A 26,604-nucleotide genomic window follows, 5' to 3' on the forward strand; every position below is an offset into this window, starting at 1 on the left:
CCTCCCCCAGCTTGGTAAATTCACCTCTTCCTCCCTCCCCACCAGGAATGCTAGCTTGGTCCCAATCCTTTCCCTCCGAGTTTCGTGCAAGGGCTTGAACAGAGGGCCAATTTGCCCCAGAGAAACTGTTTTACTTCTTCCAGCCTTCCCCAAGTTGGAGCCCTCCAGATGTGTTTGGACTACAGCTCTCATCATCCCCAGCAGGCAAGGCCACTGAGATGATAGGAGTCGTCACCCAATACATCTGGAGGGAACCAGGCTGCAGACTGGTGGTCCCGTTTTGTATCAAACCATGTTCAAAAGCCTTCTCCGTGATCACATTAGCAGCATTACTAAAGGGATTAAAACATGTGTTAACTAGACAGCTGTATGCAGGGAGGAGATCTCCAGATGATTTTGGACTTCAACTCCCAGAAGCCCCTGCCAGCATGGCCAATTTTCAGGGATGCTGGGCATTGAAGTCCAAAACATCTGCACATCTACTTTCTGCCTACCCCAGTGAGTGGATCTTACAGAAGCCCCAGAAATCTTTTGGCTCCTATCGACAAGTCGAAGTCCCTTCTACTCATTGGTACCAGTTGACCTCCTGCCTGCACCCCATCCCCACCCCCGAGACACTCTCAACAACATTTATTGGGAAACAAGTCTGTATCTTTTAAACTTTTATTCCTCTTTCTTTCAAAAATGGACGGGCCGAGGATTCTTCCCTTACTTCCCACCAGCACCAGCATGCCCAGAATTAAGTGAAGCGTAGCCCAGACATGTGGGTCGATCTAGATGGGGCAGGGGGGATATTGAAACATAGAATCCATGAGGTTGTGGATGGAGCAGGCAACCCCCCCAAACCAAGTACTGGCCCGCGTAGATCAGCCGCATGATGTTTCAGAATCAGAGTCCTCTCACATACTTCCTGGTGAAAACCCCAGAAGACAACCTGCCCACCCTGTAACTCAGCAGAAACTGTCCTAAAGTCCTTCTGCCCTCAAGGGGCGCTGTAGGCTGGGCAGCAGAAGTGGAGCAGGCCATTTTGGCCATCATGCAAGGCGCTGTGTCTCACCATGGAACGGCATCCATGTGAGCCCCCACCCCACCCCACCCTGCCAATGGCTTATTGCTACTGCTGGGACACACGGAGAGTTAAGAAAACAGGCTCCGGAAATGGGAGGTGGAGGCAGGAATACAGCGCAGCCTCAATGGGGGTGTCAACGTTTAAAAAAGAATCTGCAATGCTCAGTCTTCCAGAGCCTCATGAGGAGGGGCGGCTGGACTCGGTCTTCGGCGCGCTCACGGTCAGATCTGTCGTTGTCCAAGCGGGCAGCCACTGTGAATGAGGACAACCGGGAATGGTGCCCCGCCACGGAGAAAAAGCCACCAAGAGAGCCAATGGCGCTCCAGAGGTCAAGCCCCCAACGGAGGCAGATGGGGGTATGGAGTGTGCAGCCATGGCGCCAATCTCCTAATGCCGCGAGCACCTCTGCCTCCTCTCTCCCCCACCACCGAGGAGCGCATGATCATCACTGGAGGGAAAGCCGAAAAGAGAAGGGGGTTCAGTTGTGTTGACTGGCCAGATCTTGTGCGATGAACTTGCGCAGGCGGTCCAGGTACTGGCTGTAGAGTTCGATGTCGTTGTGGCCAGCCCCCTCCACCCAGAGGGGCTCCACGGCCTTGGGGCAGCGCTCGTAAAGGGCCAAGCCGTGCGAGAAGTCGATCACCTCGTCCTCCGTGCCATGGATGAAGAGGACAGGGGAGGTGATGCGGGACACCTTGTCTATGCTGTGGGAGAGAAAGGAAGACAAAAAGCTGCCTGACTCAGTCCAGCATCACCTAACCAGACTGCGAGGGGCTGTCCGTGACCCCAGCTTCCGGAACCTTCTGCATGCAGAACAGGTGCTCTACCTGTTGAGCCCCTCTGGCCAAAAGTAGAAAAGCTCTGCTGCAAGTGTAGACTTGGAAAGGATGCAGCTGTCTCGTACAGAATCCGTCCAGCCCAGGATCACCTCATCCAGGCTTCTTAGCCATTTCTGTCCTCGGGTCTCCAGGCGTTATGGGGCTCCCATGCCCACCCTCACTGGGCATTGGCCATGCTGGCTGAGGTTGAGAGGCATTAGAGTCCAACCCCATCTGGGGGCCCCAGTTTGGGGAAGGCCACATCACAGGTGCTCCATCACCGAGTTATGCACCTCCCCGAAAGACAGGAAGGGGCCCTGTACCAGGTCAGTATTTGTCCAACAGCCTTGGGACTGGCTACTCTGACTGGTGGTAGCTCTCCAGGGTTTCGTGGGAAAGCCGGGGATAAAACCTGGGTGTTTCTGCATGCAAAGTGTGTGCTCTGTTGCTGAGCTATGGTCTTTCCCCTAAAGCCCGGCCCAAATTGCCCCGTGACCCAGCTGATCAGTGCAGGGAACAGATCACGGCTTCCGTGCTGCTAAACAGGATCGCTGTGGGAGGAGAGAGTGTAAACTCCCTCCCCTCCCTCTGATCCTGATGCAGAGATTGCTGTTTCCTCACTGCTAATGGGGCTCCACAGTAAGATTCTAGTCCTCATGGTTCTGAATAAAGGGCTGATTTAAACAGGAACATAGGAAGCCGAGTCAGATTGTTGGCCCGTCTAGCTCAGCAGTGTCGACCCTACAGGGCCTCGGACATGGGCCTTTCCCAGTTCTACCTGGAGATGGTGGGGACCCAACGGGGAACCTGCTGCGCGCAAAGCAGGGACTCTGCCGCTGAGCTATGGTGGGTATCTTTACCGCCAATTTACCCGAGTCCACTTGCAGCTCCTTATGGCAGCTTCACAATGGAACAAGGAGCTGGTACCTAGACCGTATCATTGCCTGCCAGGAAAAAGACCGCCAGGAAACCCCCCAGCAAGTTCCATCATTGCGTTTTTAATGGCCTGTAATTGTTAAGCCACAGTGGGTTAGTGGTTAAGATGCTGAACTGCAGACCGGAAGGTCGGCAGGACAGCAGTTCGAGACGCAAGTGCCGCGTGACGGAGTGAGCTCCCGTCTCCAGTCCCAGCTCCTGCCAACCTAGCAGTTCGAAAGCAAGGAATTGCAGGTAGATAAATAGGCACCGCCTCGGCGGGAAAGGTAACCGCGCTCCGTGCACCTCGGTGTTCAGTCATGCCGGCCACATGGCCACGGAAGCGTCTTCGGACAGCGCTGGCTCTTCGGCTTAGAAACGGGGATGAGCACCACACCCTAGAGTCGAACACGACTGGTTGGGGACACCTTTTTACCTTTTAATTGTTAAGCTGCTTTGGGAGCCAACCTTGGGCAAAACCTGGGCGTACGAATAAAATAAACTGGAAATAACTGACCAAATATTTGGCCACCAGTTTCCATTCTGAGCAACAAATACAATCAACAATTGCAACCCTCGCCCTGCTATGTTGAGCTGTGTTGGCAGGGCATGCATATGAATGAATAAACAAACTAAATTTCTGAAGGAACTTGGAGGCGGGCTAGGCTGAGCTGGGCTAGGGAAACATGCAAACCACAGGAGACTTGGCCAAGGCCCTTACCCCAAATCCTGCCCTCACCCATATAAAAGCCATATTCCTACTAGCCCAAGGACTTACTTTGGGAAAGCATCAAAGCAGTAGGTCTTCTTGGTCTCTGGGAAGGCGACGCGCATGCCTGAGGTCAGGGGTGAGTGCAAGATGACTGCTGCACATTCGTAGCGAGAGGCCAGATCCACCGTGGGTACTGTGCCAATGCTTTGCCCGTACAGAATTATATTTTCGGGACTGATCCCGTATCTAGGCGGCAGACAGGGCAGGAGAGAGGAGGAAAGAGCCATAGGCAAATACGTTCACGATTACACACTGAACAACTCCCACAACATTGCAAGACTGCTAAAGCAAGTCCTTCCTGAAAAGGAACCTGCTTCTTCACCTGGAAGAGAAAATCACTTATGGAATTTGCTGCTCCGAGATGAGGCAAGAGCTGCTGCTTTAAAAGGGGACTAGACAACACCATGGAAGAGGACGGGGCTAGCAGTGAGTAGTCACCTGGAGTATGGAATGGGACTTCTGCGTCTGGGGGGCTGCCTAAATCTGGGTACGAGATGTCGGGGCAGGTAGGGGCAGGTTCCATTGTACTCTCCTTTGTGTGGGTTTTCGGGAGGTATCTGGCTACTGTTGGAGACAGAACTGTGCACCCTTTATTTATTTATTTATTTATTTATTTATATTTCATTTCATTTCTGTACCGCCCAATAGCCGAAGCTCTCTGGGCAGTTCACAAAAATTAGTCACCCATTCAGAGGTCCCGAGTGCCCTTCAAGGAGAGCGACCCGGAACCTCCAAGTGCAGAGGCAGATTACCAGCTGCCAGGGGACAAAGTGCAGGTGGTGGTGAGGTGTTGTCTTCATGTCCTTCTTGTAGGTTTCCCAGATGCATCTAGTAAGCCACTGTGGGAACAGAATGAGGAGCTAGAAAGGCCTTCGGCACTGTTCTTTTCTTTCTCTCTTTTTAAGTGTCCTTCTATGTTCTAATGGAAGGTGGGTCCATCAACCTCGAGAGCTAAGAATGGATCCTCCATGTTGAGGGGCAGTCTACCTCCGAATAGCGGATGCTGTTGACAAACAGCAGGAGATGGCTGTGACCGTTGTGTCCTGCTTGTGGGCTACCTGGGGGCATCTGGCTGGTCCCTGTCAGAAACTGGTTACCTAGACTAGATGGACCTCATCATCTGATCCAGCAGTTCAAACATTCTTCTGAAAAGCCCTGCAGCACTTAGGACAAGCATCACAGAACACCTTTTAAACGATATTAGAAACCTTCTCAAGGCTCACCGGGTGCGCAGCGCCTGCCAGGCGGCATCGACGTCGGCGTACAAGTTCTTCTCCGAGGGCTTCCCTGTGCTGACACCATAGCCTGAATAGTCGTAGGAGAAGATGTTGCAGCTGATCCGGGTGCCCAGGCTGATGTAGAAACTGCACATCTGGCCTAAGTCCACAGCATTGCCGTGTGAGAACAGAACTGTGAACCTGGAGGAGAGGCAGAGATTCAGTGAGAAACGGCAGGGTCACGCCATGTCCCCACACTGTCAGGGGTGTTTCTGAGTGCAGGGAGTGGGACAGCTGTTCAGATTCTGAAGGAGAACCGCCAGACATGGGGGAGGTGTTTTCCCAGGTGAGTCCAGACATGACAAGGCAGGCTGCTCAGGTTTCAAAGGTCCAGCTGGCGGAGGATGAGGGTCCCTCTTCACACACACACCCCACGTGAGAGACAATGAACAGGGGGAGGTGGGGTTTGGGGAGTCTGATCTAACAGACGCCAGGCACAGGCGCAGAGCAAAGAGAGAGAAGGCAGGGGCGGAACTTAGACGGTCTACCCAATTGGCCTTGCGTGAAAAGCTGTGCTTACAGGAGAGAGAGAGAGAGCGCTCCCTCCCACCCTTAAGTTAGGCTAGTGAGACCGTCTTCCTCTTCAAATGGGCAACTTTCATAACTGTCTTTGAACCCCTGAAGGCATTTCCTTACAGACTGAGAGTCACTGAGAATTTGCATCTGTATGACCCTGTGACGTAATGGATTAAAAGCTGTAGACTGAAGCCTCTCGTCTGTGTTAGTTTCAGAGTTTGAAGTTAAGTGAGGGCAAAAAGAATCCTGACACACACAGTGATAAATTCCAGAAGATGTAGAATGCACTATACTGATTCAGAATGCAGGTGTGGGGAGGGAGTATATTTTCAAATATTTCCCTATGTAAGAACAGCAGCGGCCTCCAAGTAGAAAAATAGCAGAGTAGCAAGAGGGCTGAGAAATAACCCTTTTCCCTACTATGCTAGCTCTCTACTTGCAGGAAATTGATTTTTGGGACATATATCTCTCTCTCTTTAAAATTCATTTTTTAATAGTAAAATGTCATCCCAAAAAATTCATAAAAAGAATGAAGAGGGGGGAAAAGAGAGATAAAATATTGTATACATACCTACATTTGTATATATACATATCAATGAATATATATGAAATGCATATATGTGAAAATACAACTTTCTAGTAATTATACATAAGCTTCAAAAAAGCAGACCAGATATCCAAATAAGTACCCATTCAACGGTGGCATCTATGTGCCACCCACTGAAATACTGAAAGCATGGTAAGATCCTCAATCCATTGCATTGTAAGAGGTGAGCGTTGCTCCTTCCAGTGTTGTAGTATCAGTCTTTTAGCCATCAAAAGAGCATGAAAAATCCATTTACGTTGATCATTCATTACTTTCCAAGAAGCAGGTAGATAATTTAAAGGCACATACATCAGCGAATATTAAAGATTGTTCCAGTAGAAAATTTATCCGTATAATAACCTCCTCCCTAAAAGAAGCAACTGCCTGGGGCATGCTAGGAATTGTAGGCCTTTTTTCTGTCTAAACATGGTGACTCCCTGGAACAAGAAGATGGCTGCCAGCACACGTCCCGAGGGCCCAGGTAAGGAGCTGGGGGCTTGCACAGCGGGGGCGTTGGGGGGGTGGCAAAGTGGAATTCAGCCATCCAAATCCCACTTTGGCTCTGCAGGCCGAAGCGGGTTGGCCCTCCCCGACTCAGCCCAAAACGGATGGGACCCACCTCAGAAGCCCTGAAGCAGCTTCTAAGGCAGATCAGGGGTCCCTGCACAGCCCTAATTAAAATAAAGGATTCCTCTGCCCAATACTTACTAACTTTAAGTGTCCCTTTTATATATCATCGGGCATTGTACTGTACCATTGTTGTTATAAATGAAACATTTTATTAAAATAAAGAGAATTAAAGAAACACACCACACACACACTGCATGCAATAAGCTAGTTATTCAGGGAGAGGGCTATGCTAAATCTCCCTCCCAGATATGCCATTCTCCCCCTTCGCACCCTCAAATAGCTCTTGAGCAGCATCCATCACAAGTGAATTTGCAGTAGGGATGTATGGATTGTGTAAAATCCACTCTGTCTGTGTTTCACAAATCGCCTGGCGCTTTTCGTTCCGTCGTCCGCCCATCGACAGAATCAGGGTTTTTCTGGTGATCCGCATTTGTGCAAATTCACATTTGCGCAACTGCACAAATTTGCATGTTTGAAAATGTGCAAATCCCCCCAAAATGCGCTTTTTCACGCTTTAGCCTATCAAGGAAATGCACACTTTTGGCTGGGTTTTTTAATTTTGCATATTTTTCAACAATGAAATTTGTGCAAAATTCAGAAAAGTCAGAAAGCTGGTCTGCAAATCCGCGGAATCCACCTGACAGGGGAAAAGCAGTCCGCTACAGAATCCAGGGGTCGGATTCATTAAAATCCAAACTCATTTCGTTTTCTCCAACATCCCTAGTTTGTACCTTGAAATTCTCAGCAACAGCTTTGCAAACTACTTTTATTTGCACTGTAACTGACATGGTAATGGATACAGATTGCAATAACATTCATCCCCCCCAAAGTTGTATTTTTTAGGGTTAAATTTGCATTGGGGGGATGGTATTTTATAGGGGTGAACTCTACTTTGGATGGGTCTCAAAATACTTGAGCATACCGCCCCATCCTTCAAATCCTGCCTCTCCCACAAAAGACTTTGGTTTTAAAACACATACATCCTCAGCATTTGCTCACATCTCTCCTCTGCCCTATTTATTTACTAGTTTTATAAACTGATTACACTTGGTTTTTCCCCTTCTTCCACAGAGCTAAGGGTGCCATGCACGCTTCTCCGCACCCTGGCCATTTCTATCCTCACAAGAACCCTGTGGAGTGGGCTGATATACAGTGGCCAGAGCAAGCTCACCTGGAAGATTTCATGGCTAAACCTGAACATCCCCACTCCTTGCCCAGTGCTCTGACCGGTGGAACACACGGGTGTTCTTCCCCTGCTGTTGGTTTTAAGATTGTAGGCTCCTCAGGGGCAGGGACCCTGTCTACTTTTTTTCCTTATGAGGTTTCGTCAAGTGCCTTGTGTAGTACTGGTAAGAATATATATAATACGTCAAAGCTCAAAGCAATTAGGAAATTGAGGGAAGGGCACAAGGGGGAGAGATTGGGAGCGATGGAGGCCTGTGTTTCCAAGCACAAGTCGTCTGCAGCCAGACCGCAAGGGTGGCCTTGCCAGGAGCCAGCCACAGCAGGTGGCCAAGTCTTTTCATCTCCTTAAGGGCCCGATAAACCCCTTTGCGATGCCAGCTGCAAGCCAAGATGCAGAACCGGCTGGGAAGCAGGGAGAAGCTGACTGGATCCCTCTCTTGGGGATCAGCCAGAATTTGTGGAACCTTCTCTCCCCATTTTATCCTCACAACAACCTTAGCACGTAGGCCCAGCAGATGTTGAACAGTTTCTCCGCCCCCAAGATGCTTACAGTCTCAGTTGAAAGGATCAGAGAGCAGGTCTAGGGAAGATCTTCTCTGCCCAAGACCCTGGAGACTTTCTGCCAGGCAGCAGTGGACAGTACGGGCCTGGATGGATTGAGAACCTGACTTAGTATAAGGCAGCCTCCTTATTATTATATTCATTCCTCATTATTCTATTCATTGGCCGAGTGTCAACAGGAAAAAAGTAGACAAGAGTCTCGGCCCCCGAGGAGCCTATAATCTTAAAACTGACAGCAGGGGAAGAACGACAGAGAATGCCAAAAAAACAGTATTTGGCATTTATCGGGTACCTAAGAGTGGTCAAACCCTGTTGTGTACAGGATATCTGCAATCCATATAGCAGGAGTGGCAGAACTTCAGGCCCGGGGTTCAAATCCAATTCTCTGGGGTACCCCGAAAGGTCATGGCCCCTTCCACCAACCACCTGTTATTTTGTGGTTTCTTGGCATTTGTGCAGGTCTTTTCCTCATTCTAAGAGGCTGAAATACATCTCCTAAGCTTACTTGCTGGCAGGAAGAGCTTTCAGCTGGTATTTTTGCCCCACCCACCACTGGAATGCGCCCCCTGAGAGGCTCTCCAAAGTGCAATCAGGCCCTCAGGGTCAAAGAGGTTCAACACCCCTGCCATGCAACAACCTTCTACGGTTGTTAATAACTTAAGGGAAGGCTGTAGCTCAGTGGTACAGCATATGCTTTGCATGGAAAGTGTCCCAGGTTCAAATCCTTCTACGGTTGTTAATAACTTAAGGGAAGGCTGTAGCTCAGTGCTACAGCATATGGTTTGCATGCAAAGTGTCCCAGGTTCAATTCCTTGGGATCTCCAGGAACAGCTGGGAAAAAAACTGTCAGAAACCCTGGAGAGCCACCACCAGTCAGCATAAGCACCCCTGTGCTAGATGGACCAACGGTGGGTTCCTATGTTGCTATCTACATCAGCCCTTCATTCAGAACCATGAGGCCTGGAACCTCAGTTTATTTTTTAGAAGAAGTGACATAGCTCAGTGGTTGAGGACATATTCTGCATGCAGAAGGGTTCTGGGTTCAATCCCTGGAAACTCCAGGGAAAGAAAGACGCCTGCCTCAATCCCCGTACTGCCAATCTGTGTGGGCCAATGATCTGGCTCAGTATAAAGCCGCTTCCTAGGCAGGCCAGCATGTTTACTGAGGACCAGAGGGCCTGGGAGGCTTGCATAAGGCTACCTGGTGAGCATGACCAAGCGGGGATTTAAGCCAGGGTCTATACAGTCCACAGCACATGCTCTCAACACCTCCAGCTCTGATAATTTCACCAATGCCATACAATCCAGCCAAACACGGGCAGGGGGTGGGATTTGCATCTTCCCCCTTCCTTTGTATTCCAAGCCTGGTTTTGACTTGGATTGCACCAGCCCTTTTCTCCCATCGCTTTTCTCCCCAGCACCTGGCATGCAGAGGTAGTTTGCTCCTGAACAAAGAGGTTCCACTTACAGTTAATCACCAGTCGGCAGATCTCGAAATGCTGATCTACCTTATAGGGTTGTTGAGAGTATAACGCTCTGCATATGCTAAAGGGCTAGAAGAGATGCCAAGTCATTCTGATCACAAAAAGGGTTTTGTCGTACTGTAATAGTTGTTTACATATCCTGTACATACATGCATACATATACATATCTCGCAACCTATGGCTGCGAGAGCTGGACCATAAGGAAGGCTGAGCGAAGGAAGATAGATGCTTTTGAACTGTGGTGCTGGAGGAAAATTCTGAGAGTGCTTCGGACTGCAAGAAGATCAAACCAGTCCATACTCCAGGAAATAAATGCAGACTGCTGGCTTGAGGGAATGACATTAAAGGCAGAACTGAAGTACTTTGGCCACATAATCACAGGACACCCTGGGGAAGATGCTGATGCTAGGGAAAGTGGAAGGCCAAAGGAAGAGGGGCCGACCAAGGGCAAGGTGGATGGACGATATTCTGGAGGTGACGGACTCGGCCTTGGGGGAGCTGGGGGTGGCGGCGGCCGACAGGGAGCTCTGGCGTGGGCTGGCCCACGAAGTCACGAAGAGTCAGAAGCGACTGACCGAATAAACAACAACAAATACTTGTTTGCACCTCCTTGTCTTGACTTATTAGGAAGCATGTCCCTGGAGGGTCTCAGGAGGAGGAAGAAAGGAAGGAGGAGAGAGAAAGGGGAGGAAGCAGGATGTGAGGGAAAAATGACAGATAGAAATTTAAGGTTTAGAAATAAAGTGAAGTTCTGTTTACATCCAAACCTTGTTTCTAGATCCTCCTTACTGAGAAGAAAATACGAAACGATTTGGCGACGAGACACTGGACCCTGTGAGCTTGCATGCAATTTTTACTCTCCTTTTTGCCTGGCGTGGTTGCAAGTCTTCACCATTACACACACCAGTCAGTGCCTCCTTTTGTGCTGCTTATAAAATTCCCATCTCTTCCAGGGTTTGAGCGCAGGCCTCTCTAGAAAATTTTCACCACGTCACAGGTTCCACCTGCACCATTCTTCCTGCCTACAACGCTTCTGAATGTTGTATCAGAATGCTTCCAAGTTCTGTTCTCGATCTCAGTTACCCCAGGAGCCCGTTGGCCGCTATGCTCTGCTTGAGTTGAGTGCTTAATGAGCTTTTCCAACCTTTGCAGAGGAGATGATCAGGGATCAAATTGTCATGAAAACAAACTTCTTAATACCTCAAAACAAGGAATTGCGTACAGCTATTACAATACAACAGGTTTTTCCCCCCTTGTGGATGTATGGCTCAGCCCGGATGCTGCATCCACCAATTACAAAGAAGGCAGGAAATTCCAACCAGGGAACACACTTATTCGGAGCCTCCGTGTATCCATAGAGCTAAGGAAACAGCTGTAGGGTTGACATCTCTCACTGCCCTTCTCTGCTTGCCACAATAACAGACCCCATTACTCCTCTGCCCGCACCTGAACACCCATCACTGGGCCAGCTAGCGCTTGTACAAGTTCGCAGATGCAAGTTTGCAAGTTTGCAAATGCAAGTTTGCTTCTGGCAAAGCATTTAAGTTAAACTCTAGCAGCCATACCCAGGGTAGCTAGTCCTGGGCCTTATAAAGGCTCCTGTGCCTTCAAGGATTGCGCAGAAGGGGGAATTTTGCCCCATGCCACTTCTCCTCCCACTGTCGTGCTGCGAGGGGGAAGGCCACACTCAATTCTTTTATATAAAGATAACTTTTGACAATTATTCGTTATAACTTTTAAGCAATAACAATGTTAATAATAAGCAGCTTTTAATGTAGACATTTCAAGGTTATGTGCATATTTGCTGCTTGTTTTAAATTGATTTCATTTCTACTGTTTTATTTTGCTTGTATGCCAGTTTGCGGGCCCACATATGGGGCCGAAAAGCAGCAAATCAATATTTACATACACATTCTTTTGCTTCATATGCCGCATTTATAATCTGCCTGCTTGCCAAATCTCACAAGCGTTTCAGCTTCACATAGATGCTCTCTCATAGCCCGATCCTATGTACGTTTACTCAGAAGTAAGACAGAGATCTTGCAAATAGCAAGGCAGAGATGAGAGAACGTTTTACAGAGGTAAAGGCAAGGTGTGAACCCACAGTTCATATGCGAGGAATGAGGCACCAACAATTGGGTCATTTGGGATTTTGCTCTGCTGTTCCTTAACCACATCCCAAACAACCTAAATTAACCTTCATTTGATATTTTCTATCCCACGGAACAAAACCCCAGCCTCTCTGGCAAAATAAAGCATGGTATTTTAAGATTTCAACAGGTTTGGCTGGTTTTCATTTCTGCACCTCACAGGTTTTCTACGGCTCAATCCAGCCAAGCCTCCCTGCCAGCTCCTCGTGTGGTTACTCAAAATGGTCCCCAGACTAACAAGAGAGAGTGTTTAGACACCATCTTGGCAGTGTTTAGACACCAGGTAACAGCACTGGATTAACTGAATGAAGCGGCTTTCATGCTGGCAATGGCTGGGCTGGTGTTTCTGTGTTGTTCTGGTTGTGCTCAGTTTATGGTGTGTGTGTACATGGGTACTTCGTTTCAAGTGTCAATAGGAGGATGGCAAGAGTCCCAAAGTTTCTCAGGTCAGTTTCCAAAAGGTGCCTGGCCTGCTACAGGTAGTTGCAAGGAACTAGGACAGCACATTTCCTCCCCACCAACCCTGGCACCACTAAGAAGGAATTGCCTCGTGGGGAGAGGATCACACCAGATTATTATTATTATTATTATCATCATCATAATCATTCTTATGGTGCAGGGGTGGGACAAAGGTATTGGGATCTACTGGTAGATCGCCAGGTGATTCCAAGTAGATCAAAGAGGCTTTCTGACTCCTAGCGGTTTAAAAACAGCAACAACACATGCTTGGAGGGGGAGAAGCAGGGGATTTGAGCATGAAAGCGCATTAAAAACGTGGTTGTTCAGGCAGGCATTTGGGGTGGGTTAGGGTATTTTTAGAAATATGATGTTTTTAATGTAGAATTTTATTGTTTTAAACAGTTCTGTTGTTGTACATCGCCCAGGGTGGCTGGGTGGCCAGCCAGATGGGCGATTAATAAATGTAATAAATGAATGAATGAATAAAATAAAGCTGCAATTCTAGTACTGAAAACAAATCCCTGAGCTTAGCATGCCCCAGACCTTGTCCCTCAGTTCTATGTCCGCTTTCTTGAGGTACAGTTTTGCGCCAGGCTCCAGTTGGTGGACCTCAGAGTGCCACTGAAAAAGGGGTAGATCCCACAATCTGAAAGTCTGCCCACCTCTGATATAACGCCTTCTGTGTGCATGACGTTGTAGGAAGTAGAAGAGGTATGGGGATATAAATCAAGGCACCACTCCCTATAAACTGACCAAACTATTGCAAATGCTCTTGACCACTGAAGTTATCGTTGTTGCTGGTTTTATTATTGGCTTTTATTGTTTTCATCGCTTTTAATATTTTAACTGTTTATATGTATTTTATTGCTGTAAGCTGCCTTGAGAGGGCTTCTGCCCTGAAAGGCGGTCAAGAAATGTTTTAAATAAATAACTAAGTGGAGTAACTGGACAACACACACTTTTGGCCCCCAACTGAAGAACCTGCTGAGCATCGGGTATAAACTCAGGGGCCCCAGAACACTTCCGCAACCCCCAGTGAGGGATGGGAGACATAGATACCCATCCACTGGGTCTAAGCCTTCCCCAACCCAGTGCCCCCAGATGGTCGTTCTACAACTCCAATCACACCCAGCCAGCTTGGGGACGACCTGATCTTTCAGATCCCAAACATCCTCTCCCCACCGCTGCTTCCTGACATTCTGACCTCGCTCACCTAGCACCAGGAACGCAGCGGACATACATGCAGCCCACCCTGTTCCCCCGGCTGCTTTTGGTGAGGAACACGTCGATGGTGTCCAGCTCCCGTTGGGCGTACTGGAAATCAGCTCGATCCGTCAAATGGAGTTTCCAGCGGGCCATGGCACTGCTCCAGGGAGAGGTGTTGCCGGTGCTCCCGACGGGATCTGGTTCTGGGACGATCGCGTAAGTGGGCTCCGGGGGTAGGAATGCCAGTTTGGCGGCGATCCGGCCAGGGCAAGGCGGGCAGCAGAAAAGGCAGCAGAGTTCGCTGACTGAGAGCCCGTTCATGGCAGAAACCGGAGAGAATTTGGGTATCAGGTGGTTTTCAGGGAAGGGGTTGGGGAGAAGGAGCCCCAAACAATATCAGGGAAACCAACTAGTTAAGAAAACATCTCAGCCACCGATGAGCCAGAGGAAGTCTTTATGACATGGCCAGCCGGAACAACTGCATTAGGGGTCTCCCACATTCCGGCGTAGGGGTTGAGAATCCCAAAGTCTCTGTTTGTACATGTACTTCACTACGCGGGGCCCTAAAAACCAAAAAAGAAAAAGAGGAAAAGCTTTATTAAAAAGAATATTCCACAGTCGTTTATGTATGTTCCTCAGAAACATCTTGTTTACCAAAGGTTGATTTCAGTGGGTCTACTCTAAGCATGGATCCAGCCCAATGTCACAATGTGCACATTTATACTATTTTTTTATATGAATATTTTTAGGCCACTTTTCTGCTGAAGGGCCTTCAGAGTGTTTCACTTTACAGCTGTTGTTTGAAATGGGTCTCGGTTGCATTTTTTAAAATTATCATAAGCTGCCCCGGAATCAGTAGATCTAAGGGTGGTATAAAAACCTCTTCAACTTCCTGCATCATCAGGGAGTTGAACTAGGTGACCTTTCAGGTCCCTTCCAACTCTCTGATTCTAATCCGCCAATGAAAAATGGTTTACAGGCTTAAACAGAGATGGGTGTCCTTCAGCCCACGCCCACAGAGCTGACGTGGATTCTTCCAGGGGGCAGGGCTTGCCCCCAAAAGGAATATGGGAGGGTGAGCAGTGCACCCTCCCAGAGGTCACAGCAGGAATACAGGTGCCCTCACCGTCTGTATTGGCCCCAGGCCTGTAACCAAGTCACCTGTAGTTTTAGAGGGGCCTAGAGGTCCATAATTGGCTTGGGTTCGTTATTGGAGCAATTTCCTTGCTAGTGGGCCTCTGAGCATGTGAGCCAAGTCAAAGGTCGATAGCGCGGCCTCAGCACATTCCACGCTCACGAAGGCTAGTATCTGATCATGGCCTAGGATGTGCCTGAGAAGTGAGGCTCTGTTTATGCTGAGTTACAGGTGTCTGTGCTGGGAAAGTTCTCATGGTTTCCCTTCTGAACAAGCGCTGTTAGCCTGTGCTGGGAAAGTTGCAGATGAACATGAATTAATGCTTGCTGCTGTCATGCTGCCTCACTGCTGACATGTATGGTATAAGACCCATTGTACCCCATGGCTCTGGGTTCAGAGAAGCTGTCTGATCCAACCACTGGGGACGCCTGTGTGCTGTAAGTACTCAATAAAGGCTCCTTGAAAGCAAACCTGGGTCTGGTTTATCATTATCTCAGCATCTCCAAACTTTAGCAGCCCACAGCCGGCGCATACACGGTCTGCCAGAGCTGAGAGGAGAACTGGGATGGTCTTTCTTTGCATTGGCTCGTCGTTTTTGCGCACCTCTTGTCAACTCAGAAGATGCTCATGAAGGAGGCACCTGACTTGGCCCAGTGCTGGCAGATCCACTCTTCCCAGTGCTGGTCGAGTCCCCAGCACCAAGAAAGGCAAAATGGACAGAGTTTGGTCATGACATCAGTGGTCACACCCCACTGATGTCTTCCAGCCTGCAGAGACGATTTGGCCCCCACCCTAAAAATACACACACACACACACACACACACACACAATACAGGATTAAAGTGATAAAATAAATGAATGGGAAAACTAACAATGCAAGCAATAGCGACACAACCTCCAACTATGAAAATATAACAAAAGGGCTTATATATATACAGGCATTTGACCCAATAAGGCTCAAAACTATGGAGGCCCAATACAATAGAACAATTTTAACCAGTCGTCTGAAAGCTTGTTGTTTGAGCCCAAATGAGTCTACAGGGATTTGGCATTCCATAAGCCAGGTGAAAAGGCCCCCGTGTCACTACCAACCTCACTTCTGCTTGTGGCGGGACACAAAACGAGGCCTCTGCAAGGCAACTCACACCCCACCCCACCCCCAGACATCAGAAGGTGTACACACCTCTCATGGCAAGGTCCCTGCTCCCATGAAGAATGTGACCCGAAGACCATGAATCAACACACCCCTCTCCTGTGCACACGCTCACACACACAGCCTACCATCCAGAAGTTCACTTTCCTTGTTGCAAAGATAAGCAGAAGCATATGTTTCAGGGGCTGGCTCGATAAGCTTTCACTGGTCAGGGCTCGAGGACCTGGTCTAATTCCTCGACTCTAGTACCCCCGAGGAACTTAGAACCACAGCATTTCAGAGAAGGCAAAAGTTAAAGGCCTTTGCTGAATCAAGTGGGTGACAGCCAGTGATGTTGATGGCTGAATGCCAGTTTGCTGGGGGGCAGAAAAAAGAGGGGGGCGGCTGCCTCCAGGAAGTCCAAAAGCAGGATGCTGGAGCCATCTGGCTGGCCCCAGTAGAAAGCAGGATGCTGAAGGCGCTTTGCTCTGACCTAGGTTTCTTTTGTTCTTTTCAAAAAAGATCTGATGAATTCACGGAACAGAGATCTGTCGGTGACTGTTGCTAAATGGAACCTCCATATTCAGAGGTAGTTACCAGTGCTGGGGACAAACAGAGGATGGCCATCTTCCACAACTGGCTTGTGAACTTCACATTTATTTATTTATCTTCTCCACTGTATTTCTATTCCGCCCACCAGACCAAAGCTCTCTGGGAAGTTCACAAAAAAATTTTAAAATACCAAAGACAACATGATAAAACAGAATACAAAACCTTTAAAAAGTTGAGGAGCATTTGTCTGGCTAGCATTGCAAACAAAACACAGAACTAGATGGGCCCTTGGCCTGATCCAGCAACCCTGTCCTACCATTCCTCTGCTTGCCAGAGATGTTTGTGCTGTGTCTCGCACCGACATGCACTCCCTTGCTCATTCTGTCACTAGAGTTCACACTTTCAAGCCTCTTTCCCCAGCCACAAGGGTGGCTTGTTTGTTAAAAACAACTTGTTTTTAACTAGCAACTTGTTTGTTAAAAACAACAACAGAAGCTGACCCAACAGAAAACATTGAACTTGGGTCAAACTTGTCTACATACAATCCTGATGCCCCCCTGACACACACACACGTCCCCCATCAGCTGGAGAGACTCAGCACCACCACTACAGAACTCTCCGCCTGTGCCAGGCACACTGCAGCCCGCTGAGTAACACAGACATCCCGAAGCCACGTATCTCCCCTTGTCACATCTCTGCCAAGCCACATGACTCACTGCAAAGCAAAGCATATCTGCTCACTGCAAAGCATGCACCCTTACAGCCACACCAAACACTCCAGAATCAACAACCTCCCCAGCCACACAAAACCCCAACCTCTAATACTCACACACACGCACACAAACAGCCTCTACGTAAACACATAACAACTCAAGGTATGGATAACAGATTGACAACTGGCGGATGGCACTTGTAACGGGGAAAATTCAGAATGTGGTCTTCTTGGCTGACCAATTTTAATTTTTCAAATACATACACATATACACACACATTCTTCACAGGTCAGAGCAGAGCCAAACAGCTTAAGGAGGCTGGCTTTCCAGTCACTGTAAATTCTGAAAATAACATCTGAGTTCATCTCAGTGATCATAATCAATAATCAACACAGCTCTTTACAGAACCACATAAACAAACATAATGAACATATGCCAAAACTGAAAGAAAAACAACATGACATCATTGAATGTTGGCATTTAATTAAAAAAAAAAGAAGAAAGAAGCAATTTGTTGTACATTTGTTTGCTTGGGCATATCCATGGGGGAGGGGAAAGGGGGGTAAACTCAATAGATTTACTTCTGAGTAAATAGACACATGTGTATTCACAAACAGACATACACCCTACACCAGGCATATACCAACCATACTTCTCTGTCCTCTATAAAGACTGGCTAGGAAAGCACCCAAAAACACAGGTAAAGGAGAAACACACACACAAACACACAGCAAGGAGAAACACAAACACACAGCAAGGAGAAACACAAACACACAGCAAGGAGAAACACAAACACACAAAAGTAGAGAAGCACAAACACAGCACGAGGCGCAACTGCGGCTCTGTCCTCTGCCGACGGTTGAGATCAGGAGCAAAGCTAGCAAAATGCACGCACAAATCCACACAAGACAGAAAACATTCAGCACCAGGGAAACGCACCACGCCACGCCACGATTCTGTGCTCTGCGAAGGTGGGAAAGAAAGACTAAGGCTTGCAGAACACCCCAAAACAAGCAAATATAGGCAAAAGGAGATAAATACGGAAATAGAAAAATATATTTATACATAAACATAAAAATATAAAACAAACGTAGACAAACATGGAAAGAAGAAACACACATAGCCCCCAAGCCCGCAGTTCGTTAGTTTTATCCTCTGCAGAGCTGGACGAAAAAGATCAAGGGTTGTAAACCGCGCGAATGCAAACATGCAAATACGCGCGCATCGGGCAAATCCACGCGCGCACCAGGGAAAAGCACACAACGCCAGACACTGGATGACCCAAACTCTCTGCTCTGTCGCCGAGGTAGGAGAGGAGGGTCCGGGCCGGCGGCGCACGCACTCGCACGCCCGGGGGGAGCCCGTTCCTCGCCCATCGCTCGCACGTACCCGCTCTCCAAGTCCCCAAAGCGGCCCTTGGGCGCACACGGGCTCCGCGACGGGCAGCTGGTGCTGGCAAGCAGGGCGCGTGCCTCTCCCTCTCGCCCCGTCTCCTCGCCTTCCGGAGGCTGCGGTCCCAGCCCTGCCGCTTCGCTCAGCCGTCCAGCCGCTGCCCGGCCCCCATCCGCCGCCTGCCCCCTGCCCGGGCACCGCAACCAGGGGCCGCTGCGCTCCGCATTACGCGCCGGGCCTGCAACTTGGAGCGGCTGCTGGTGCGCCGCTGCACCTCCCCTCCAGCCTCTCCTCCTCCTTCTCCTTCCCGCGAGGAGGCGGATGTGACAGCGGCGACCGCACTGGAAATGACGGAGGAGTAAGGAGGAGCCCGAGGAAAGCTGGAGGGAGCCAGGGAGAGAGACCGCCGGCCTCCCCCTCCGCTGTCCTTTGCCTCCTGACACGGGCACAGCCGTCCCCAAACTGGGCGCTGCGCAAAAAGGCACGGGTTTGGAGCCCGCCGTGAGCCCAAAGCACTGTGCCGCGGTCGCAGGAGGGTGCCCGCTGCGTCTCTGCATGAGCATCTCCTTGCCTTTGTCAAGCTACCGCAGTTTGCCACATCTGGACGGCAGGAGCCATCCGAGAGTCAGTGGTGTCCTGGGGCATCTGCCATGCAGAAGCCCAACAGGAGAGCGTGCATTCACTCCCCGCCCCCAAGAACAGCAGTACATAATACCCAGTTTATTAGGGTCAGGATGCCCACAACCCTATGCATAGTGAGTTGGGTGGCTTTAAAAGGGGGTTGGACAAATTACTGGAGGAGAAGGCTATTAGTGGCTACTAGGCCTGAGGGCTATGTGCTCCCTCCCGTACCAGAGGCAGTGGGCCTATGTGCACCAGTGGCTGGGGAACATGGGCTGGTGGGTGCTGTTGCACTCGTGCCTTGCTTGTGGGTTCCTGGGTGACAGATGGCTGGCCACTGTGTGAACAGGACGCTGGACTAGGTGGACCCTGGGCCTGATCCAGCAGGGCTCTTATGTTTTTATGAGGGGCATGAGCTCTGTTGGACTCCGCTGTAAGCAGCTGTAAGCAGTCAGTGCGTACTTCTAACTCCAGATGTTCCACTTGTAAAGCACATCAAGCTTTAACCAAAGATCTTCAAACCAAAAGAGCTGGCTGAAACCTTCAGGTTTTGGCGGTGATGGCAGCGAAGAAATCTTACTTCTCCATCACTCTTGCGTCTGCTCAGTGTCGTCCAGCGGAGCTCTTCCAGGTGGTTACCGGCCTACTTGTGTGTCAGCTTGGAAGAGATCAACTCAAACCCCCAAAGGCCCATTGTGAACAACTGGCTGGACATTTTGCATGAAAAGTCACTTATATTTGTGCCAGCTTGGATGCTGTTGTTTTGACAGGGTCCAAGATGGACGGAGCTGGTGCACTATCTGGTCATCTTATGGATACCTTTCGGCTTGTGCCGCCTGAGGATGTGGACAAACTGCTTGGAGGACGGAGGCCTACTACTTGCTCTTTAGACCCTTGCCCATCCTGGCTTGTGAAATCTGCCAGAGCGGGTCTGGGTAGCTGGACCTCTGAGGTGATTAATGCCTCCTTGAGGGATGATGAGGTTCCCACAGCTTTGAAAGAAGCAGCGGTAAGGCCCCTTTAAAGAAACTAAATCTAGATCCTATTAAAAAAAAAAAAAAGGTAAAGGTGTCCCCAACCAGTCGTGTCCGACTCTAGGGTGTGGTGCTCATCTCCATGTCTAAGCCGAAGAGCCAGCGCTGTCCGAAGACGCTTCCGTGGCCACGTGGCCGGCATGACTGGACACCGAGGTTCACGGAACGTGGTTACCTTTCCTGCCGAGGCGGTGCCTATTTATCTACTTGCAATTTCTTGCTAGGTTGGCAGGAGCTGGGACTGACGACGGGAGCTCACTCTGTCACGCGGCACTCGCGTCTCGAACTGCTGTCCTGCCGACCTTCCGGTCTGCAGTTCAGCGTCTTAACCACTGTTTTAGATAATTACTGCCCTGTTTCAATTTTGCCATTATTGGGCAAGGTGCTGGAGTGTGTGGCGGCCTCACAGCTCCAAGCTGTTTTGCATGAAACTGATAACTGAGATCCATCCCAATCAGGTTTCAGGCCTGCTTATGGGACGGAAACAGCCTTGGTTGCCCTGGTTGATAACTTACACCGGGGAATGGATGGGGGGAGTGCAGCCCTGTTGGTTCTTCTGGACCTCTCTGAGGCCTTTGATACCATCCACCATAGTATCCTTCTGGATCGTTTATCAGGAGTGGGCTTGGGAGGTATGGTTTTAAAGTGGTCCTTCCTGGAGGAGCGGCCTCAGAAGGTGGTACTTGGGGGTATTTTGTCCTACCCCATGGCCCTTAGCCAGTGGGGTACCACAAGGTTCCATACTGCCCCACATACTTTTTAACATCTACATGGAACCATTGGAGGAAGTTGTCAGGAGGTTTGGGGTGAAGTGTTATCAGTATGCAGATGATATTCACTTTCTATCTTCACATCCCAGGGAGGCTGTGGAACTCATGAACCAGTGTGTCTGAAGGCTGTTTTGGGGTGGATGAGGGTAAACAACCTGAAACTTAATCCAGACAAGACAGAGTTACTACTCTGGATAGAGGTTTACAACTGGTCTTAGATGCAGTTGCACTCCCCCTAAAAGACCAAGTCTGGGAGTCCTGGACTCTGCGCTAACTGGGGAAGCCAGGCGGCTGCAGTGGCCAGGAGTGCATTTTACAAGCTTAAGCTGGTACGCCAGCTGCAGCCCTATCTGGAGAGGAGGAACCTTGCCTCAGTTATCCATGCATTAGGCTGGACTACTGTAATGTGCTGTACATGGGGCTGCCTTTGAAGACGGTTCAGAAACTTCAGCTGAGTGCTGATGGGGGTGATTCGATTCAATCATATGATGCCTATACTGCACTGGTTATTGGTGTGTTTCTGAGTCCAATTTAAAGTGCTGGTTTTGACCGTTAAAGCCTTAAACAGTTTGGGACCAAATTTCTTGAAAGACCATCTTCATCCATATCAGCCTGCCTGCACTTTAAGGTCAGCAAGAGAGGCTCTCCCAATAGAATGGGAAAGACTGGAGATCTTTTCAAGAAAATCGGAGATCTCAAGGGAACGTTTTGTGCAAAGACGGCTATGATAAAGGACAAAGAAGGCAGGGACCTAACAGAAGCAGATGAGATTAAGAAGAGGTGGAAAGAATACACAGAAGAACTATACAGGAAAGATCTGAATGTCCCTGATAGCCATGATAGTGCGGTCACTGAACTTGAGCCAGACATCCTCGAGAGTGAAGTCAAGTGGGCCTTAGGAAGCATTACTAACAACAAAGCTAGCGGAGATGACAGTATTCCAGCTGAGCTATTTAAAATCCTAAAAGACGATGCTGTTAAAGTGCTGCACTCAGTACGCCAACACACTTGGAACACTCAAAAGTGCCCACAAGACTGGAAAATGTCAGTTTACATTCCAGTTCCAAAGAAGGGCAATGCCAAAGAGTGTTCAAACCACCGTACAATTGCGCTCATTTCACATGCCAGCAAGGTGATGCTCAAAATCCTACAAGCTAGGCTTCAGCAGCATGTGAACCGAGAACTACCGGAAGTACAAGCTGGGTTTCAAAGAGGCAGAGGAACTAGAGATCAAATCGTCAACATTCGCTGGATCATGGAGAAAGCAAGAGAATTCCAGAAAAACGTCTATTTCTGCTTCATTGACTATGCTAAAGCCTTTGATTGTGTGGATCACAACAAACTGGCAAATTCTTAAAGAGATGGGAGTACCAGACCACCTTACCTGTCTCCTGAGAAACCTGTACGAGGGTCAAGAAGCAACAGTAAGAACCAGACATGGAACAACCGATTGGTTCAAAATTGGGAAAGGAGTACGACAAGGCTGCATATTGTTGCCCTGTTTATTTAACTTATATGCAGAGTACATCATGAGAAACGCCGGGTTGGATGAATCACAGGTCAGAATTAAGATTGCCGAGAGAATTATCAACAACCTCAGATACGCAGATGATACCATCCTAGTGGCAGAAAGTGAAGAGGATCTAAAGAGCCTGTTGTTGAGGGTGAAAGTCGAGAGTGCAAAAGCTGGTTTGAAACTCAACATTAAAAAAACGAAGATCATGGCATCTGGCCCCACCACTTCCTGGCATATTGAAGGGGAAGAAATGGAAGCAGTGACAGATTTTACTTTCTTGGGCTCCAAGATCACCGCAGATGGTGACTGTAGCCATGAAATTAAAAGACGCTTGCTCCTTGAGAGGAAAGCTATGGCAAACCTAGACAGCATAGTAAGAAGCAGAGACATCACCTTGCCGACAAAGGTCCGTATAATCAAACCTTTGGTTTTCCCAGTAGCAACATATGGTGTGAGAGCTGGACTATAAGGAAGGCTGAGCGCTGAAGAATTGATGCCTTTGAACTGTGGTGCTGGAGAAGACTCTTAAGCCTCCCCTGGACTGCAAGGTGGTCAAATCAGTCCATCCTAAAGGAAATCAACCCTGAGTGCTCATTGGAAGGACAGATACTGAAGCTGAAGCTCAAATATTTTGGCCACCAAATGCGAAGAGAAAAGTCACTGGAAAAGACCCTGATGCTGGGAAAGATTGAAGGCAAAAGGAGAAGGGGACGGCAGAGGATGAGATGGCTAGATAGCATCACCGATGCAATGAATATGGACTTGAGCACACTCCGGAAGAGAGCGCAGGACAGGAAGGCCTGGCGTGCTATGGTCCATGGGGTCACGAAGAGTCGGACACGACTTAACAACTGAACAACAACAACTAGAGGAATTAGGTTGGCGTCCACATGAGGGCCTTTTCCACAGTGGCCCCCATGCCTCTGGAATAAGTTGCCAGTGGGAATCCGCCAGACTCCATCATTGCAAAACATACTATTTTACTCTGGCTTTCCCCTGATCAGTTTGCTGTTATCGTTTTTTATTGTGTCCTTATTGTTTTTATTGCTTTTTAATATTGAATCGGTTTTTATTATGTGTTTTATTGTTGTACGCTGCCTTGGGAGGGCTTCTGCCCTGAAAGGCGGCCAAGAAATATTTCAAATTAATGAATTAATTAAAAATCTTTAGCTTTGAATTAGAAATGCAAACAAATCTCGCAAGGAAGTGTTGCCATTTAAACTGTTCTCATGAAGTAAGATCCCCATCACACTGAGAGCCAATGTGGTGTAGTGGTTACAGTGTTGGACTGGGGAGTTCCAGGTTCCAGTCCCCACTCGGCCATGAAGCTCACTGGGTGACTTTGGGCCAGTCACTGATTCTCAGCCTAAGCTACCTCACAGGGTTGTTGTGAGGATAAAATTGGGAGGAGGAGGATCATGTAAGCTACCTTGAGTTCTTTGCAAGAGGAAAAAAAGGTGGGATATCAGTGTAATAATAATAAATATTCCATTTTGTATTTCCAAGGCCCTATTTGTGTTTTATCGGATGGATTGCTCAATGTTTTATCAATATGTTTTCTTGTGTTTATATTGTAATGGCCACTGACTATAAGCAATAAAAGTTGAACCTCCACGTCAAAAGCAAATGAACACCCCTTCCTGAACCCCACCGTATGGGGTAATTTCTCCAGTATTCCATTTTGGGGCAAGGTGCTGGAGCGTGTGGTGGCTTCTCAGCTCCAGGGATTTCTGGATGAGACGGATTATCTAGATCCATTTCAAGCTGGCTTCAGGCCTGGTTATGGGACAGAGACTGCTTTGGTCGCCTTGGTGGGTGATCTATGCAGGGAACTGGACAGGGGGAGCGTGTCCTGTTAGTTCTGCTGGACCTTTCAATGGCTTTCGATACCTTCCACCTTCGTATCCTTCCGAGGCGTCTGTCTGAGGTGGGACTGGGAGGCCCTGTTAGACAGTGGCTCTGGTCCTTCTTGGAGGGGCAATTTCAAAAGGTGGTGCTGGGGGACTCCTGTTCGACACTCTGGCTGTTGGCCTGTGGGTCCCCTCAGGGTTCTGCCTTATCCCCCAGGCTATTTAACATACACGCAAAACTGCTGGCAGAGACTTCCAGAGTTTGGGGGGCTGGTGCCTCCAGTATGCTGATGACACCCAACTCTGTCTCCCCTTTCCATCTAAATCCAAGGAAGCCGTTCTGGTTCTAAATCGGTGCCTGATGTCAGTAACGGGCTGGACGAGGGCAAACAAATTGAAGCTTAATCCAGACAAGACAGAGGTGTTTTTGGTCAGTCGAAAAGCAGGTCAGGGAATAGAGATCCAACCTGTGCTGGACGGGGTTACTCTCCCCATGAAGACTCAGGCTCGCACTTTGGTTGTACTCTTGGAATCAGCCCTGAACCTGGATGCCCAGGTCTCAGCGGTGGCCGGGGGGGTGTTTGCACAGCTGAGGCTGCGTCTGCTCCTACAGACGTCTGATCTGGCCATGGTCACGCATGCCTTAGTTACATCCCATTTGGACCACTGTAATGCGCTGTACATGGGGCTGCCTTCGAAAACTGTTCAGAAGCTTCAACTGGTCCGGAATGCTGCAGCCGGACTGTTGACCGGGGCTGGTTACAGGGAGCACGTGACTCCCTTGTTACGACAGTTTCACTGGCTGCTGGTCTGTTTCCGGCAGAATTCACAGTGCTGGTTATGACCTATAAAGCCCTATACAGATTGGGACTGGCCACCTGAAAGGCCTCCTCCTCCTCCCATACGAGCCTGCCCAGTTCTTCAGATCTTCTTTAGAGGCCCTTCTTTCAACACCTTCACCTTCAGAGGCGTGTTTTGTGTTGACGCAAGAGAGGGCCTTTTTGGTGGCTGCTCCTAGGCGGTGGAGCTCCTTCCCAAGGGAGGCTAGGTTCGCTCCCTCTCTGCTGTCCTTCCACCGGCAGGCAAAGACCACTTTATTCAAGAAGGCCTCTGGCCTGCAAGTGAATCTGTTGGGTTGGGCAGTGTTTTTTATTTTATTTTTAATTCTGTAATTGTTATGTTTCTGTTGCATTTTAGTGTTATTTTATTGTTTCAATCAATTGTAATTGTGCTTGTAAGCCACCTCGAGTGCCATTTTTTGGTAGAAAGGGGCATGGGTACAAATCAAATCAATAAATCCACAAAGAGGAAAACAGTATGCAGGATCTGTTTGATTCATTTTCTCGTTTTCTGACTTCCTCTATGCAGTCAGTCACAAACACTAATAAAATTGGAGAGCCTCATTATTACGTCATTCACTCAACAGAGCAAGGAAGATCCGTCAATTATGCTGGCGGTCTGACAGATGACGTAATCGCTCCTGCGCTGAAAAAAGTGCCAGAGCTGTGCTCTTCCCTTCCCTATGCCCCCGTTCCCTTTTTATGCTGCTGACTGGAGCAGTAGAACTACCCTTTCAGAGAAGACTGCCCGTTACATTTCTGCAGGAGTCCCTGCTCTGACTCCTTCTGCAGGAGTACTCCCATTGTGCCTCTGGGAATTCTGCCAGTGCTTTGCCCAAGGAGCAGTTGAGGGAACCAATTGCAGCCATCAAGCTGAAGCTGCAGCATTACGCACCCTCTGAGAAGGCTTCCCCCATTGCATCTCTGTGTGAGTTACTGCTCTCCCACTTGCCTCCTTATCAGTGACTCATGAGGAAAACCCATTAAGGTGCCCTAAAAATACGTGTAAATAAATAAATAAATAAATAAAAAACACAGGGGCGACTTTTGCAGGTGGGGCCATTCCTGCACATGCTAGAAGTAAAATCTTTGGAGTTGTAAGAGGAAAGTGTACCTCGTACAGGAAGGGTGGTTAGGTTAACCACAGTGTGTGGTGGTTGCCATTAACCACTCCACGTGCCCCACTGCACATGCAAAGCTCAGTGTGACACAGCCCCTGCTTTGCATGCAGAAGATCCCAGGTTCAAACCCTGGCTTCTCCAGGTAGGGCGAGGAAAGGATCCTGCCTGTTACCCTGGAGAATCACAAAACAACAGTAGGGTTGGAAGGGTTCTGTAAGATCATCTAGTCCAACCCCCTGCTCAATGCAGAAACCCAAGTCAAAGCGTCCCTGGCAGATGGCTGTCCAGCTTCCTCTTGAAT

At 48.9% G+C, this 26,604-nt stretch overlaps 1 protein-coding gene across 2 annotated transcripts; it reads right to left on the reverse strand.

Annotated features, from left to right (window-relative positions):
* Positions 1–647: 647 nt before the first annotated feature.
* On the reverse strand, positions 648–18,856 carry ABHD17A (abhydrolase domain containing 17A, depalmitoylase). Of its 2 annotated transcripts, none has more exons than XM_084825860.1 (5): positions 18,550–18,856; positions 13,636–14,191; positions 4,798–4,992; positions 3,581–3,760; positions 648–1,517 (listed from the first exon to the last, which is right to left on the reverse strand). In XM_084825860.1, exons 2-5 carry the CDS (start codon positions 13,947–13,949, stop codon positions 1,457–1,459), a joined length of 750 nt encoding a protein of 249 aa, XP_084681986.1. In that variant the 5' UTR covers positions 13,950–14,191; positions 18,550–18,856; the 3' UTR covers positions 648–1,456. The 2 variants fall into 2 exon arrangements, with proteins under 2 accessions (XP_084681986.1, XP_084681985.1); XM_084825859.1 differs by having other exon boundaries at positions 648–1,773.
* Positions 18,857–26,604: the final 7,748 nt, after the last annotated feature.

The sequence above is a fragment of the Heloderma suspectum genome, chromosome Z (assembly GCF_057233095.1).
Source record: "Heloderma suspectum isolate Gila_16-S chromosome Z, 16-S_ref, whole genome shotgun sequence".
NCBI lineage: Eukaryota > Metazoa > Chordata > Lepidosauria > Squamata > Helodermatidae > Heloderma > Heloderma suspectum.

Coding starts and splice junctions, on each gene's coding strand:
- ABHD17A (XM_084825859.1), bottom strand. CDS start 13,949: ATGAACGGGCTCTCAGTCAGCGAACTCTGCTGCCTTTTCTGCTGCCCG. Junction 4,993..13,635: donor CGCTGCGTTCCTGGTGCTAG/GTGAGCGAGGTC, acceptor CCTCTCCTCCAG/GTTCACAGTTCTGTTCTCAC. Junction 3,761..4,797: donor TGGCAGGCGCTGCGCACCCG/GTGAGCCTTGAG, acceptor TCTGCCGCCTAG/ATACGGGATCAGTCCCGAAA.